This window comes from Oculina patagonica, chromosome 6, assembly GCF_052425735.1.
Source record: "Oculina patagonica isolate OP01 chromosome 6, crgOcupat, whole genome shotgun sequence".
In the NCBI taxonomy this organism is placed as follows: Eukaryota; Metazoa; Cnidaria; class Anthozoa; order Scleractinia; family Oculinidae; genus Oculina; species Oculina patagonica.
The window spans coordinates 394,251-410,314 of record NC_135763.1 but is presented as its reverse complement, the minus strand read 5'-3'; the positions used below and the strand labels follow the sequence as shown (position 1 = coordinate 410,314).

The 16,064-nt window shown below is 38.8% G+C and overlaps 1 protein-coding gene across 1 annotated transcript; it reads left to right on the top strand.

Annotated features, from left to right (window-relative positions):
* The first annotated feature begins 9,089 nt into the window (after positions 1–9,089).
* LOC144656142 (uncharacterized) lies at positions 9,090–14,630 on the top strand. The gene is made up of 2 exons (XM_078516368.1): positions 9,090–9,235; positions 13,738–14,630. Exons 1-2 carry the CDS (start codon positions 9,182–9,184, stop codon positions 14,008–14,010), a joined length of 327 nt encoding a protein of 108 aa, XP_078372494.1. The 5' UTR covers positions 9,090–9,181; the 3' UTR covers positions 14,011–14,630.
* The last annotated feature ends 1,434 nt before the right edge of the window (positions 14,631–16,064 follow it).

Sequence of the window (16,064 nt, the reverse complement as noted above, 5' to 3'; positions counted from 1 at the left end):
TGAATTAAAAAAATATAAACTTTAATTAACAGGTCACGAGATCTAGTGCATAATGAAGGTTCCATTTATTTTAGTTAAGTAAATAACTTGCACTAATTTCAGCGGCGGCCATTAAAGAAGATTTGACTACAAAATTTGCATTACTATTCTAATTTTCTTTGACAATTATTATGATTTATACAAAATAAAAAAAATACGAGAAAAAACTGTCAGAGTCTTCAAAACAAATTAATGGTATTTTTCTGGTTAACTTGCTTCGTAAATGCAAATGGAAAGGGCACAATTTTCACACGTTCGTTGCAACAGGGCTGTATCGAGCTAAAAGTTAAAGTGAAGTTTCCCAGAAACTGAAATCATCATTTTCGCTGACATCTTTGTCGCAAACCATTTTTGATCTTTTCTGAATACTGATATCAAGTAATGTTGACGGGCCAATACTCAAGGGTCACGAAAAATTCCAGAAACGTATCCTTGATTGAACTGCTTCTGTTGTGAAACCTACTTTCATAAAGAAATGGCTTGAGATTCAACACCGGTCAATAACCAGCTGTCATGAAAACTAACGAAAGCTGGCAAGTACGACTCTTGACAGGCCAAGAAAATAAAGACACTATACAGTATTTGGCTGGAGAAGGCAAATTATCCGTAATATAATGGTCTAATTTAAACATACACCTAATTGCAATAAGGTTGTCATAGAAAAAAGGAAAAAGGAAAATGTCAAATAGGAATTAATTAAGCGCATGCATAAAAGTTTATTCGTACAAACGGTCTTAAAATGCCTCACAATACGAATAAATCAATTTATCTTGTTACAGCATAAAAAAGTGGACTCAACATGCTGAAAGTGTGCAGATAAAAACTCGTTAGTCTTCTGTAAATGTTATCAGTTATGAAACTACATTAATTAATTTCTATTTACCTTTCTTTTTTTTTCTATGACAACGTTATCGCAATTGGGTGTAAGTGCAATGGTTATTCTGTTATCAGACTTTCTGTTTCCACTCAAAACATGCGTGACTCCCTCCTTTTCTTTTCTTTGTAGTTAGGTTTGAGCCTCGCTTTCGGCTTGCAAAAGAATCAGTCTCTATCTTTGGCTTTAGCTAGATCACGTTTTTCTCTTGCTTTCCTAGAGAGAGAGGTAAATTTTACACGACTGAATTGTTTGTGGCTGGTTGGTTTATACAGGGTCGTATTGCAGACCTTTTTACGGTTTATATATTATAGCACTCAACTCGAACTTCAACAAAATAAGTGGCTGGTATATGGCTATATGACACACTAAAAGTGGTATTATTAAGTGTTACTGAAAAGAAATGCCGTTGTGAAAGTGCTATAATTATGAATTATAATTATGAACCTTGTCACTGTTTGAAAGCCATTTTGTCAGGTGGCCAAACAAGGTTTGTGGAAAACATATTCACCACAGCATAATTAAGCAAAAGGAAACGAGTTTGAAATTACTTATGAAAAAAATCTTCAAAATAATTTAAATATCTCCATACACTCTACTCGTAAAATTTCGCTTTTTATCCTCTACTTTAGTAAGTCATACTGATTAAATATTCATTTTTGAGGATTATGCAGATTTACTCACTCGTGTTGTAGATAGTGAAAAAATATTTGCCACTTCGTTTTTTTTATAAACACCGGCCGTAAATCCTGTCATTTTAACACATTTGTTTTGTCTATTTTTCCCGTGTTGTCCTAGCAAAAATGACACAGTTAGTTTAATAGCTGGAGTTCTTTATAATTGTGCATTTATATCGAAATGGACTACAGGACAATGTTTTAACCTTGTAGAGAGCAGCTGGTTTGACCGTCCATAATTTCACTTCTCCCCTGTTTTGGTGAGTTATTCAAGAGATATGTGACCTAAGTGAAATTATAAATTCTTCCAAGAAGACCAGTGTTCTATATTCACTCGGGAGTTTAACTTTTTCTTATCAATATCATTCACAGACAGCACCCAGAGATTGAGCAACGAAAATGTTTTCCGGCATTTGATTCTTGATTTGCTTATGCTTTATATCGTAACAAGTGCGTTGATATTGAAAAGTATGAGAAAAATGTGAACAATGATAATATTACGAACGCATATCATTACTCAAACACGACCCTATTTCATAATTTTATATTTCAGATATTATCCTTACCTATCAGTTTTACAATGGAAAATCAATTTCCGCTAGGGTCCGGCTGTTCAAAAAGGGTGGATAACGCTATCCACCGGATAAATCAAAAGCAAAAGACATATACTTCTATGGTAATAAATCTGGAATAACGTAAAATACAAATCAATCCAGTATGTAATCATTTTGACCTGAAACTCATCATATATATACATGATTTCGGTTTCGGAGAAACTTGATGTAGGCTACGTTTACACGGGATCGGATCGGAACCGTTCGGAACCGTTCCGGATCGGATCGGCTTCTGTTGAGGCCTGGTAGGGTAAATTCCGACAAGCGACACGGCGTTTAAACAGCGACATGGAAGAAGTCAAAAAAGGCGAGGAACGACCAGACTTTTATTAAAATAACGACAGCGAAGGAAAGAATTAAATAAGAGCACTACGGCGAATCTCTCGGTTTCTTAAATGTTCGACGGCGAACCTGATGTAGTCACAAACCCCCTGCGTCATCAGCATGCAGGGCATGCTTTTAGGTCCCATAGATATAAAAACAAACAGTCAAAAATTTTCTTTGCTTGTCCTACACACTAGTAATTCGCTATAAAGAGTAGACTACAAGGTGACAGATCCTTATTCGTTATGATCAAGAAGTTATAAATTCAATAAACAAAAGTTGAAAGGAACAAACTCAGGCTAAACTAATGAGGGACGATTAAATGCAGAGGGCCACACAACGTTAGGAAGACTATGGCACAATTTTTGTCGGATCTCACGTAGCTTGGAGATGCATGTACTAGAACTCACTCGAGGTGTATAAAACAGTAATTTTAAATGCACTTGTATACTTTAATTTAAATTTTAGGAGCCGTTAAGTTTTATCTCACTCCAGCTCTGGCCCTGTAGAAGACTAGTTGACTAGTCGAAATATCGGCCAAATAAATTGTCCAACACAAGTGTCGTCGTACTAGCCGTGCATTTAAAATTACTGTAAACTAACGAGGGTTTGTATTAGGGCGGGACAGCGGGAATGTTGCTGCTATAATCAGCTGGCAACCGACTAACGTACTTCGTCCTGCGGATAAAGCAGAGCAAAGTATAAGGAAATACGATAAGTAAGCCCAGATGTCATTTCAGCCGAGCGACATCAAACTCACCTTTGAAAAATTGACAGTGAACGCCTGAAACAGCGGACAGCAGTCCAAAAATAATCGCCCGTCGAGGTCGAGAAATCGGTGGAGAAATGTTTTGCGAGCAAGAATTTTTGATCAGTTGTGAACACGTCGTTTTTTAACTAATGTGTCAAAGAATTTAATTTTATTAATTTTAACGGCTCTCTTAAAATGCACGGAAAACTTCTGCTCTGTGTAAGTACTTAGTTCAGAGTCACGTCGTTTTTTATTTCGTCAAAAAATTTAAAACACCTTTTCTTACTGCGATATTCAGAAGTGCCCGAAAAACTACTGCTAAGAGTCAAGTCGTTTTCTAATTGGTCGAAAAATTTAAAACACCGTTAAGTTTTTAATGCGAAATTTAAAGTGCCCGAGAAACTTCTGCTTTGTGTATTAAGAGAGTTCAGGTGGTGCTTAAGGACGCGATTCAATCTGGTGAACTCCCAGCATCAGCGTCTCACCTTATTGTAGACCAGCCACGTACAACCAAGTTTTACCTGCTGCCTAAGATCCATAAGCCTGGTAATCCTGGTAGGCCGATCGTATCCGCTTGTAATTGCCCGACGGAACTGTTGGGTATCACGGTATAGAGGGGTTTTACATCCATCGTAAACACGTAGTTGGTGAATTCCGGGAAGCGAAATGACTCGGCAATTTGAAGTATGTGATTTGTGTCCTTTACAAAGCTGGGGAGATTGTGAACCAAAGGTGTAGTAAGTCGGTCCAAATAAGCTGCAATCAGTTCCTTCGGGCAATTACAAGCGGATACAATCGGCCTACCAGGATTACCCGGCTTATGGATCTTGGGCAGCAGGTAAAACTTGGATGTACGTGGCTGGTATACAATAAGGTGAGACGCTAATGCTGGGAGATCACCAGATTGAATCGCGTCCTTAAGCATCACCTGAACTCTTTCGTTGTATGGTCATTCAATGCCGCGCGTGCGCCAAGTGCTACATCGGGGAAACTGGCTGATAGGTTCAGCGTGCCGGACTAACTGATACCATGAAAAGAAAATGGGTTGAGGCAAAGCTGATTTTCCGCCACCAGACTCTGCAACCTCGTGGCTTGAATGTGGACTTTGGCTTTTGGCTCCTGTAATGTTCACTCTAACAAGCGCGCGCGCTCGTCGCGTACGTTTTAATTTTTCACTTTTCAAATACATTGATCACGCGCACGTGCTGTTTTCCGTTAATTGGCGTTTACATTTTTCACTGAAGAAGGGGGAGTAACCCCGAAACGTCTGGAAATATTTTTCTATCTCTGGCGTATTTTACCTTTTAAAATTATCGTTTAAATGCACTAATTTTATGCGCTACACAGTCACACGGAATTTCGTTTTCGAAATTTCAATTTTACCATTATTGTAAGTCACTCCTAGCAAACAGAGTAAGTCGAATGAACTGAGCAGTTAGGAGAAATTTCTAACAGAAAAGACTTGAGAGAACTGAAGCAATTAATAGCTAACCTTTTGATCAACCGCAAATTAAAATCATCATCATCGATCCTTTTCGCGCCATTGGACGCATAAGGCCTCGCAAATTAAAATAAGGCCGCAATAACCTCAATCATTACTAACAAAACTACTTTATGAAATTAGTATCGTGAAATATGGTACCGTTTGGGTGTTTTTTTTTTCTAACAATTACTAGGTGAAACCACTGCAAGAAGTAAGCAGGTCAAACATGTTTTTTTATTAATTTTATTATCAAGGAATTTAGGTCTTCAGTTATTTTACGAATCACAAATCTACACAGAGAGAAATTCTCCAAATCGGATTCGAAAAAACCAATAGAAAAACACATCGCGGTAGACGAATTTCCTGATCCAATTAGTTTGATCAGCAAAAGAATGTTTAAACGAGTGTGTCGCTCATAGGATTCCAAGTTCTAAATTTAAAAAAATCCCAAATTTAGAAAAAAAATCTTTTATTATTAATATTATTCTGCAGCTACCGGTGCGAGGTTTCGTTCCGATACGAAATACCGCACCAGTCTGATCATGTAAACGATGCCGAACGACCACTCGTTTCAGGAAATCATAGATTGGAACGAGTAGCGCACACGTAGTGATCCAATCCAGGGTGAAGAATACGGTATGAACCCGGTATGGACCTCCATGCAAACACCCCTTTACATTCATGCCGGTTAAATTAGAACCGAAATGATTAACTTAAGAATCTACTATGGAAATGGAAAGGGTTCTTCGACATTTTAATTATCTTCCATGTTTAAAAATATAGTTTTCAGAAAAAAGCGGGACATCTAGCGTAGCAAGAAGGCTCTTATAAGCCTACTTGAAATATTAAAGCAACACACTAAAGATCTTAACCCTCCTCACTTTGCCATCATTTACTGTGGTCCTAGTCCTCAGTTGCTCAATCATCGATTGTTTGCTCTGAGTAAGCCGTCATAGATTCAAACTGTGTACAACAAGAAAGGGGTTCACTTCATCAATTCACCTGTTCATTTCAAGACACACCACACCCAAGACATCAACACCGTGATTATATTGTGAATTGTTTATTGAACCTAACCGTTTAATCGGCTAAATTCTTTGAGCTTATACCCTCTGATACTCATTTAGGAATAATCTGGATAATCAGGATTTGGAAGGATGAGGGGTTAAGAAAACCTTTTTGATAAATTTTGCGATAGAAATGGGGCCAAGAGACAAGGGACAGCACAAAGGTGCCGGATCCTGGCATTTTTTCGTTTTTAGGAACCGCTTGAAAGAACAAACTGTCTCTGATACAAATCTAAATTAATGAACAAAATCGGAGATAAGCCCGTCCGTGAGATTTTTCACCCTAAGCTCTTAGTCTCCAGGATTCTCGGTGCCATGTACTAAGTTACCATAGTAACTCAGATATGACGTTGTCTCTGTGTTAGAATTTATGCGCGTGCATGTCAGTCTGCGCGATCAGGTGTACTGCATTCTTATGTGGGACGATTAAATGCAGAGGGCCACACAACGTTAGGAAGACTATGGCACAATTGTTGTCGGATCTCACGTAGCTTGGAGATGCATGTACTAGTCGAAATATCGGCCAAATAAATTGTCCAACACAAGTGTCGTCGTACTAGCCGTGCATTTAAAATTACTGCATTCTTATGTTGGGACTCCTCGCGCCTCGGACATGCGGTCAGAGAGACTTTCGCGAGAAAGAGCGCGTGGTGCGTGGCTCCCCGCGGTAACTCCCCTCGAGAGTCTCTGCGAAGCCTGGTGCATCGAAACACTACAAGGCGCGGTAGCCAGCGGGAAGGGGGAGGAGTGGGACGGGAGTGAAGGTGACCTAATCCATGTGCAAGTCGAACTGGTGCAGCGGTTTTTGTCAGTTAGAACTTTTGGCCGAAGGTCTTGAGGTCAAGAGAAAATTTGTCAGGGTAACACTTCTGAGCACTTTGTGGACTGTTAGCACAATATATAAACCTAGACGGCTCAAGCCAAGACACCTGTTTTGATTTCGATTTGACGATTTCCGCTTTCTGGGTTCTTCTGAGGAAAGAATTTCTTACGCTATCGTGCTGAGAAAGTTGGAAAGTAATGTTAATCCCAGTTTTCGCTAAAATGAAATGTCTTAATTTATGAAAGGCATTTCCCGATTATCGCGGATTCAGAGACGAATTGTCGAATGCGGATCTGGATCATTCAGTATCTAAAATAGCAAACATTGTGTGTCGATAAACCCCGGGGGACTCCTATATGAATGGATAGTAATGGGCTCCTGATGAAATAGACGGGGATGCCGGTGGAAATTTTGAAAAGAACCCCTAAAAGAGACCATCTGGGTGTGGCTCATCCTTTTCTTGACCCCTAAAGGATACCAAAAACTAAGAATATTATTTATATTTGTATATTTCTTCGTGTGCAACCCTAAGCAAGACCATTATGGCTAAAAATATTGGCGTTTTGCCACATTGGCAAATCTTGGGCAATTATTTTTCGAAGCACTAACTATCTGAACATTTAAATCGGAGAAAAATTCTCGTAAACGGTTGCAACAAATTATGTTGTATTAGTAAAAAGGATTTAGTGGTGCATCAAGATTACCTTATTATAGGAAATTAACGATACATGTTATTAACGCGAATTTCAAAAATTCGCGTTAATTTTATTGATGTTAACTTTTTTACTATAAGGATTTTTGTTCGCGTTGTTAAAAGGCTTCGTTATATTCCTATAATAAGGTATTTCCCATGTGATCAGTCTCGTTTATTGGTCGGCTTGACAATGTTGTTATCGCAAGGAGAATTGCAATTTTATCATTCTTGCATTCAGCTTGGGAGCTTCAAACATTTTAAGGGTTAAATCTTCCCTGAAGTACGGTGTCTGATAACTGCAGCTGACTAAAGACCTGCAGACTTTATTTTTAAAGTATTATTGTATTGAGAGTTTATTGACTAGCCGATGCGGGGTTTTTGTCAGGCTAACTGGAGCGCAAGTTCGTAGGTCTGCAGTGTACCTTTGTAGCACACCGCCCGAAAACGAGATGTTGCACGTATCCCTGGATTGATGAAAGATCGAGAATAGAAATAAACTAAATGCCCACCGCCCCGCTTGGTGTGGTCGCAGGAGTGGCATCTGTATATTGCAAAAGAAATTTCATCTATTTCGACTGAATCACGTTCCTTAACCTTTGTGTATTTACAAAAGCACTATTGCTTTCTTGAGAAATAAGATGTCTGCAGAATGAGGGCAATTTTGCAACAATATAGCCGTGAAAAGGATTGAAGTCGTCTCCGTCACTAACGTGCAAAAAATGAAGCAAAAAAGTGATGGAGGAATGCGTCAAACGCGATTGCGTGACAGAAACTTTTATAACATCCGATTATGCAACCATAAAAATACCAAGATTTTTCTTGATCGTCTAATTTTTAAAAATAACCACAGAGGCAATCTGTGGTTATAACAAGCAACACAATCTTAGTAAGCTTCTTTCAAGCTTATACCAAAAATCTTAAACCTATCTGACAGATCAAAAACACAAAGCGCGACAAGACCGGAAGTGTAACACGTACAAAGGAAACATTACGGTGTTACGTGACAAACTCTGAAGTGGGAGTGACGCGCGAGTGACGAAAATGTAAACAAACTGCGCTGTCGCTTTTATTATTATTTTAATGATTTCTGCTCTTTTTTGTCAGTCGACCCTGGGGTGCCTGTATGTGAAGACAAGACGTATGCACTCAAAACAGTGAAAGAACAAAACACAAACATCGTAAATTCATGTTTGAACGGATTTGTCTGAGCACGTGTAATCACGCGTGACAGCCCTGACATTGCTAACAATAATATTCAAGAAATCATTTGAAATCCTCGTGATAGTTTAAAAACTGTGTAGAGTACAAGAAAAAAAAAACATCGATTCACCAAATAGTACATTTTTACTTTATGTAAATGTTCGACAAACGTCACACGACACGCGACATGCGACACGCGTATGGAACCTACGCAAGAGCACTTTACTAAGCCGGGAGGAATCGGAAATGAAGTTTTTTGAATTCGAACCGACGGTGATGGTGGTATGAAAAGCAATGAAACTACTACGAGATTTGTTTCTTAATTAAGAAATTCACCGGTAGTTATTACATATGTATGTAGAATAGAATCTATAGAATAATAGAAGACAAAATATGCGAAGAAATTTTAAACTATATCGACGTGAATCGTGACCTAGGATTCGTGACCTGATCGAAACCGGAAACAGGGATTTCAAAACAGGGAAATGTAAATATGCTTTGTTGGCGTTGCCCAGTATTTAAGCCGGCGCTGAAAAATTTTAGTAAAATCTGCCTTGAATACAACAGACCCAAGCCGAGTAAGCCGTCTCTTTAGACAACATTTTTTCTGCACATCAGAACGGTTCTAATTACTAATGGAGCAAACATACTTGATTCTGAAAAACTCCCATGATGTCCGGCCAAGACAGGTTAGTTTACACTGCTTCTTAGGCAGTGTATTTCTTTTTTAAAAAAACGCGTTGATAAACTGTGGGAGCTTTATAAGTGGTAGCAAATTATAGTTTCTATGATCGCTAAGACCCACAAACTGGTAGCAAATGGAAACATCTAGACAAAGAAATAATCAACATATTGCGCAAAAGTTAACGTTGTTTGCTAAGCTGGCGTGCATAGTTTGCCGAATCAAAAATTCAGTCAGCCGGTTTCTCGCCATTGAATTCTTTGTGTGACAAAAATTGCCGGCGACACCCAAAAGGAACGAAACATGTTCCGAACGTGAACGTGTTTCTAGCCTCCCACTGTTCTTTCAACCGATCCTCCTTGTTGTGACGGGAAGAACATAATACTTTGACTGACAGCAAAGCCGGGTTTCGTGACAATTGTCGAATATTCAGTGACACGCCCCTGTTCACGAGTTTATAATGCCATGTAATAATTCCAGCTGCATTACAAACTCGTGACAAGAGAGGGAATACACGTTGAGCGCTGAAGACACAGTGTTTTGGTACAGAGAGATTAAGAAGTTCACTGAAAAATCGGAAAGCAAACCGGTAATTACAGTGTTACAGCTGATCAAGGTTTGTAAATACAAATTTACTGTAAGATAACTGACTATAGCAGTTTTGGGAGGCGAAATGTCGAAAATGCATGTTTGTTGCGCAATTTCCCGTCAGCTGCGAGGAATACAAACATTGTGGAGACAAAGGAAATATAAGTTTAACAACCACTTTACTGATGTTGAGGCTTGTTAAATTCGTCAGCCAACAGTTTTATCGATGTATTTACGTGTATGTTTTATTTGCCAAAATTCAAGCTAATTTTAAAAGCGCGCCGTTTAAGAATAGGTCACGGCAGATCTTGAGGAAGTTTACTAGCTCGTGTTTTGTCTATTTTCTTTGCTAAAAATCCTTTGTAGACAGTTGTTTTTGAGATTGAAAGCTGCTTATATTCAGCGAGAAACATGAATTAATTGCTCGTACAGGTGTACGGGAGTAGGTCTCCCTATGGGATCTGATCACGATCAATAACAAGATTCACCTTGCGTTTGTATCGTTTTTTCTGTAATTTCCGCAGGAAAATTGTTCTTTTGATCAACATTTCTTGCCTGAATGATCAGATTCTTGATTCTTACGACCTGTGTACTTAAATTTGTTATAAAGATGTTATGAAAATAATAAAGATGGTAAATTTTAAAATAATGAAGATGAAGTATTCAACATGACACGAGCATGGGACAAAGAAAAATTTGAGTCCCCGACGGGAATCGAACCCATGGCCTCCCAGATACCGGTTGGGCGCTCTAACCAACTGAGCTACGAGAGACTCGTGGGGAGATGGGCCATTTACTTGGTTAATATGTGACACGCGTCCTGCATACTGCTAGGATCAGCAATGTCGAAATCGTCAAGTTTGTAGTAAATAATAAAGATGGTAAATTTTAAGCTCAGTGATAAATAATGAAGATTAATTTTTCAACAATGACACGAGCATGGGACAAAGAAAAATTGGAGTCCCCGATTGGAAACGAACCCATGGCCTCCCAGATACCTGCTTACCACTTGAGCTTCGAGAGGAATGGCCCAGCTCACCACGAGTCTCTCGTTGCTCAGTTTGTTAGAGCGACCAACCGGTATCTGGGAGCCATGGGTTCGTTTCCCGTCGGGGACTCAGAATTTTTCTTTGTCCCATGCTCGTGTCATTGTTGAAAAATTAATCTTCATTATTTATCACCGAGCTTAAAATTTACTATCTTTATTATTTACTACACACTTGATGATTTCGACATTGCTGATCCTAGCAGTATGCAGGACGCATGTCACATATTAACCAAGTAAATGGCCCAGCTCACCACGAGTCTCTCGTAGCTCAGTTGGTTAGAGCGTCCAGACGGTATCTGGGAGGCCATGGGTTCAATTCCCGTCGGGGACTCAGAATTTTTCTTTGTCCCATGCTCGTGTCATACATGTCATTGTTTAAAAATTAATCTTCATCGTGTATGTTTTATTTGTTAAAATTCAAACTAATTTTAAAAGCGTTTGAGAATAGGTCACGGCAGATCTAAAGGGAGTTTACTAGCTCGTATTGACCGTATTGTGTCTATTTTATTTGCTAAAAAACCTTTGCAAACAGTTGTTCTCGAGATTGAAAGCTGCTTGTATTAAAGAAAATCGAACGCAATAAATAAAGGCTTAGGTGTGCCGGGAGTAGGTCTCCCTATGGGGACTTATCAGTAACAAGAATTCTCCTTACGTTTGTATCGTTTTTTCTGTAACTTCCGCAGGAGAACTGTTCTTTCGATCAACATTTCTTGCTTGAATGATCAGATTCTTTATTTTTATGACCTGTGTACTTGAATATGTGGCCTGGTGAAGTGAAATCACACGGGGGGGGGGGGGGGGGGTGGGGGCGTGCTTTTGAATACCACCGAGACAGCAACATCTCTAAATTTTGAATTATGACCTCAACTACAAGGCTTTCAAATGAACAGTCAAACGGAACTCTTTATAAAACACTCAGAACGGCGTGACATCAATGCCTTTTCAGCGATTTCTTAAGTATAAATAAAACTTAAGTGCCGAACTTCCTGACCGTCTCTTGTGGTTGCAAAATTGAGCAACCTGGATACCGGAGTAGCGAGAAAACAAAACTAATCAAATGGCGGCAAATTACATTGCATCTTCATGCAATTATTAATTACATCTTGCGTCACTATGGGAGGAAATTAAAATATCCGCAGCATAAGGGAGTAAATTAGTTCTAAATAACTTGGAACTGTTTTGCTACAAAACCCCTTGTTTTTATCGATCTGCGGGTTGAAAAAGTAAACTAACTTTCATTTTCTGGTGTAAATTACAAACTGATTTGAGGTTTGGAGCGTTAGCCTATTCGTGTTTAGCTGTGCAACTTCTCCGGCGGTGGAGTTATAACCTTGACACGAACTTCCGGCACGTTCGAGAAGGCAAGACATTATCTTTTGATTCACTGACAGATGTTTTGTTAACAATATCGGCCGGTCAAATCAAAACTGTTTTCCCAACCAACAAAGAGTCATTCTTTTTTAAAAAAAAAAACTAATAATCAGCGCAGAAAATCAATGGCAACAAGAGGTTTTAATTTTTTTTCTTTTTGTGCTTTGGTGCTGATTTGGCAAACTTGATTCCTTGTTTAATAGAGTATAAAACTGCGATTATCGATAACCTTATTATGTTTTCGTGACTTATACAAAACAGTTTCTCATGTGCTAGAGAGAGCAACAGTCCAATCACTTTGAAGGACTTTATTTTAGCATGAGCTCTCAAGATTAATATTTGACACCATTTTGGGTCGGAATTAACATGGTTGCTCAATAGCTGGCCTTTAACGAAGTCATTAGGTTTAATTTGCTGTTGTTGCTTAATACTTGAAGAGCTTTACGTGCGATAATGCAATGTTCAAGCTCTTTCTCGTATCAGACGTATGTGTACCTCCACTGAAAAACCAGTTTGCATCACTTTAGGAAACTGCAGCTCTGTTCTGACCTCTTTCCTTTTCCTCGTAAAATAGCTTCAGCCTCTGTGGAATTCAAAGCACGGAGTAACTGACAACTTCAAACAGGATTTTATCGGCATTCCTGGAGAGTTCGTAAAGAATTTCAACACACCCTAACACTGAACTTCTCGCACCATCGACCACATCGCGTGACCGTCGCTAGCTTATCGTAACTCGTTAATATCTTGGTTATTATATGCCCTATAAGTCTATGTTGACAAAAATGACAATAAACTACCCTATGGGGTCATGTCCTTTGCATAATAAACATATCTTACTAATCTCAAATAGCGATCTTGCTCAAACTTTTCAGCAAAACTGAAGTGTTCAAGTCTTGTTTTGTAACTAAGGAAAACGCGCCTTTTTAAGTCGATGACGAAATATTTCATTTTTACGCTCGGTGGCGTCCCACGTCCTGAGATTTTATTCCAATGCGTAATACAAGATGGCGGCGAGCTGATATGACGTCACTAGCCAGTGACGGCACAATAGCTGCGGCAATATCAATTGTGTGGTTATCAATTCAGCTGTTGTTCTCAGCGGTGGTTACCGTAAATAGTTACTCAAGGGTGTAATCCAAACACTATTTTAGTTTTCGGACTCTCAACGGAAATTTCAGTCACACGCAGTCTGTGGTCATTAAGAGCAGAGCATTGTGGAAGTAGTACGCAAACTCGACACGCAAAGAAACGAAAAACTCCAAGAAAGTTACGAGAGAGGTAATAAGTGCGACGTACGCATTTCATTTTAAATCTTTTTGACAGTTTGAGTTATGCGGGATCAAAAAGCAAGCATTAGGGCAATCGAGCTTACAAGCAATAACATGTGCTGAGATTCTGCGCCGAGCGAGACAATATGACGAAAGTTCTGTTCTAATGTGAATAATTCGATTTCTGATTTGAAACTCGTTAAACTGATCGTGTTTGTGTTTTTCTTTACTCAGATGCCTGAATACACCCGGGAGAATTGTGCGCCCTTGGGGAAAGAATTTTTTGACTCGATGGACCGTGTAGACGAAGGCGCATTGTCGAAACTCATAGTTGAAATGCAGTTGAACACATTACAAGATTTGCCGGATCTTCGCACGTTGTTCTTTAGACGAAAGCAGCAGCAGATGAACTATGTTGCGTCGCAGTACGGTCGGATTCCAGCTTATCGCATTCAACAACAATATTCAAACGCTGTTCATGGCAAACCATGGCCCATGCATGCCTGACATGTCACGGTGGCTCGTTTACAAGCCTCCTGAATACCACACAGTGACCTCCGCATATTTGGTCGCGGACGAAACCGTTGTAAATAGAAAGAAGAATATTTATATTGAGAAAAAGGCATAGCACGGACGACAGCAGGACTGTTCGGTTCTAACTGCCAAAACTTTATTCTGGATGGAAAGCAGGATATTTTCTTCCCAGCAAAAAAAAAACAATGATATGAGAGGCTGGGTTTAAAGAACATTTTTGAAAAGTAAATTTTTCAAATCTCTTAAATAATATTCATAGACAAAACCGCAGAGTGGACAATAGTGACTCTGTTTGCAATATTCAAATATCTCTTAGATTGAAACACAACGAATTCTAGATATCTGTCCAAGGTTGTGTTTTGCTTTGGCATGGAAAAGCGGGCAAAATATATCACTATGTAAATACAGAAAAAAACACTTAATTTAAACACAGTATTTTTGTATAGCTTGAAGACGAGAAGAAGGTAGCGTACTAGATCCGCAAAATTTATTTGTGCGTGACAAAAAGAAAAATTATTTACAGATGTAAATTTACCTAAGTATGACTTTTAACAGTCAAATTAAAATAAAAAAAGATTTGCATAAAAAGAGAACTTGATGCAGCTGTCCACTATTGTAACGCAAATGTTTCGTTAAAAAGCTTTCACTTTGTAAGAAGAACATGAAAGACCTGATAGCAAATGGTTGTAATTTTAATTCCGCGGTTTGGGCAATCTAGAAAATTTGAATTTTCTAGCAAAAAAAGCGAAAAAATCAAAAGAAGGAAAAAATTAGATTAATGACTGGCTTACGTGCAAAGTTTTACCTTATTATGTTTCACTGCACGATCGCTAAGATTTGATTTTTAATGATAATAATTTTTGATTGTTTTATTCAGTCTTGATCATATGGTCACAGATTTCGTTTGCTCGCTCAATTAGGGACAAAAACTTGTCTTTTCTAAAGAAACAGGCGAGTTGTTTCTTGAACACTGCATGTAACGAGCACAAAGGAAAATACTAAACATTTTTAATGACACTCCGGAAAAAAACAATAGACATTTAAAGAAAGTCATTTGTGACGCTTCATCGCACAGCGCATTGTCTGCGAAATCGGAAATATTGAACAAGAAGGATCTGATGTATAGTGTAAAACGTAACTACGCCTCCCATTTCAAAGTGCGCCGATATTGTGGTTAATGGGGAGAGGCTATCAAAGTCACCCATTTTTCGTGTCTGGCTTCCAGTTTAAATCTCCTTGGCGGGGGTAATTGTTTCTCTGAAAGACAGCTATTAATCTAATAGAGTTGCTAGGCTTCCGTTCTTTCCGTGTTTGCCTTTATAGCCCTAAGCCGTGATTTATGAAAAGGGCGGAACAGAAGAAAACAACATACTATATCCACGAAAAGTGTGTACCACAAGGGGGGTCAATGAATACTTGTTCAGCTACTCAAAATGCACATTTTCAAACATTATGAAATTTTCGCATTTGCTACTAGTCAGTACATTTAATTGGACCTTAATCGGACTTTCCGCAGCCTTATTGGCAACGCAATAACCTGTCAAAGGGGCTAGGCACCGACCAAATTAAAACATATCTGAAAACCCATTTTAAAATGGTAATATGCTGTATGAGGCGGTGTATAGCTTAGTTCATGGTTCTTGCGTTATCTGTAGTCAAATAACTGCGATCAATATCAGAAATATTTAGTTCCCAAAACTAACAAAATAAAATGACAGAAAACAAGTGTCCGTCAATGAAGAACAGAAAGCATATTTACTTCCACCAGTTTTTCGTTGAGAAAAAATAATAATAATAATTTTGAGGTGACAAAATGCTATGCGATGCGCGTGCGCTTGTGCAAAGTCTGAACCAAAGTTTGCAGTTCCAAAATTGCCCCGACTATTGCGTTTGGAAGGGAGGGGCGGGGATCGCTGCGGTGCAGGCGCAATCGGCCCAATGCACGATGCACTTCTTTGGAGTAATGTTTTGCCTGGACAAGCAAACGATCCGATTGATTACAATGGAACAAAGGCAGAAAACCAAGT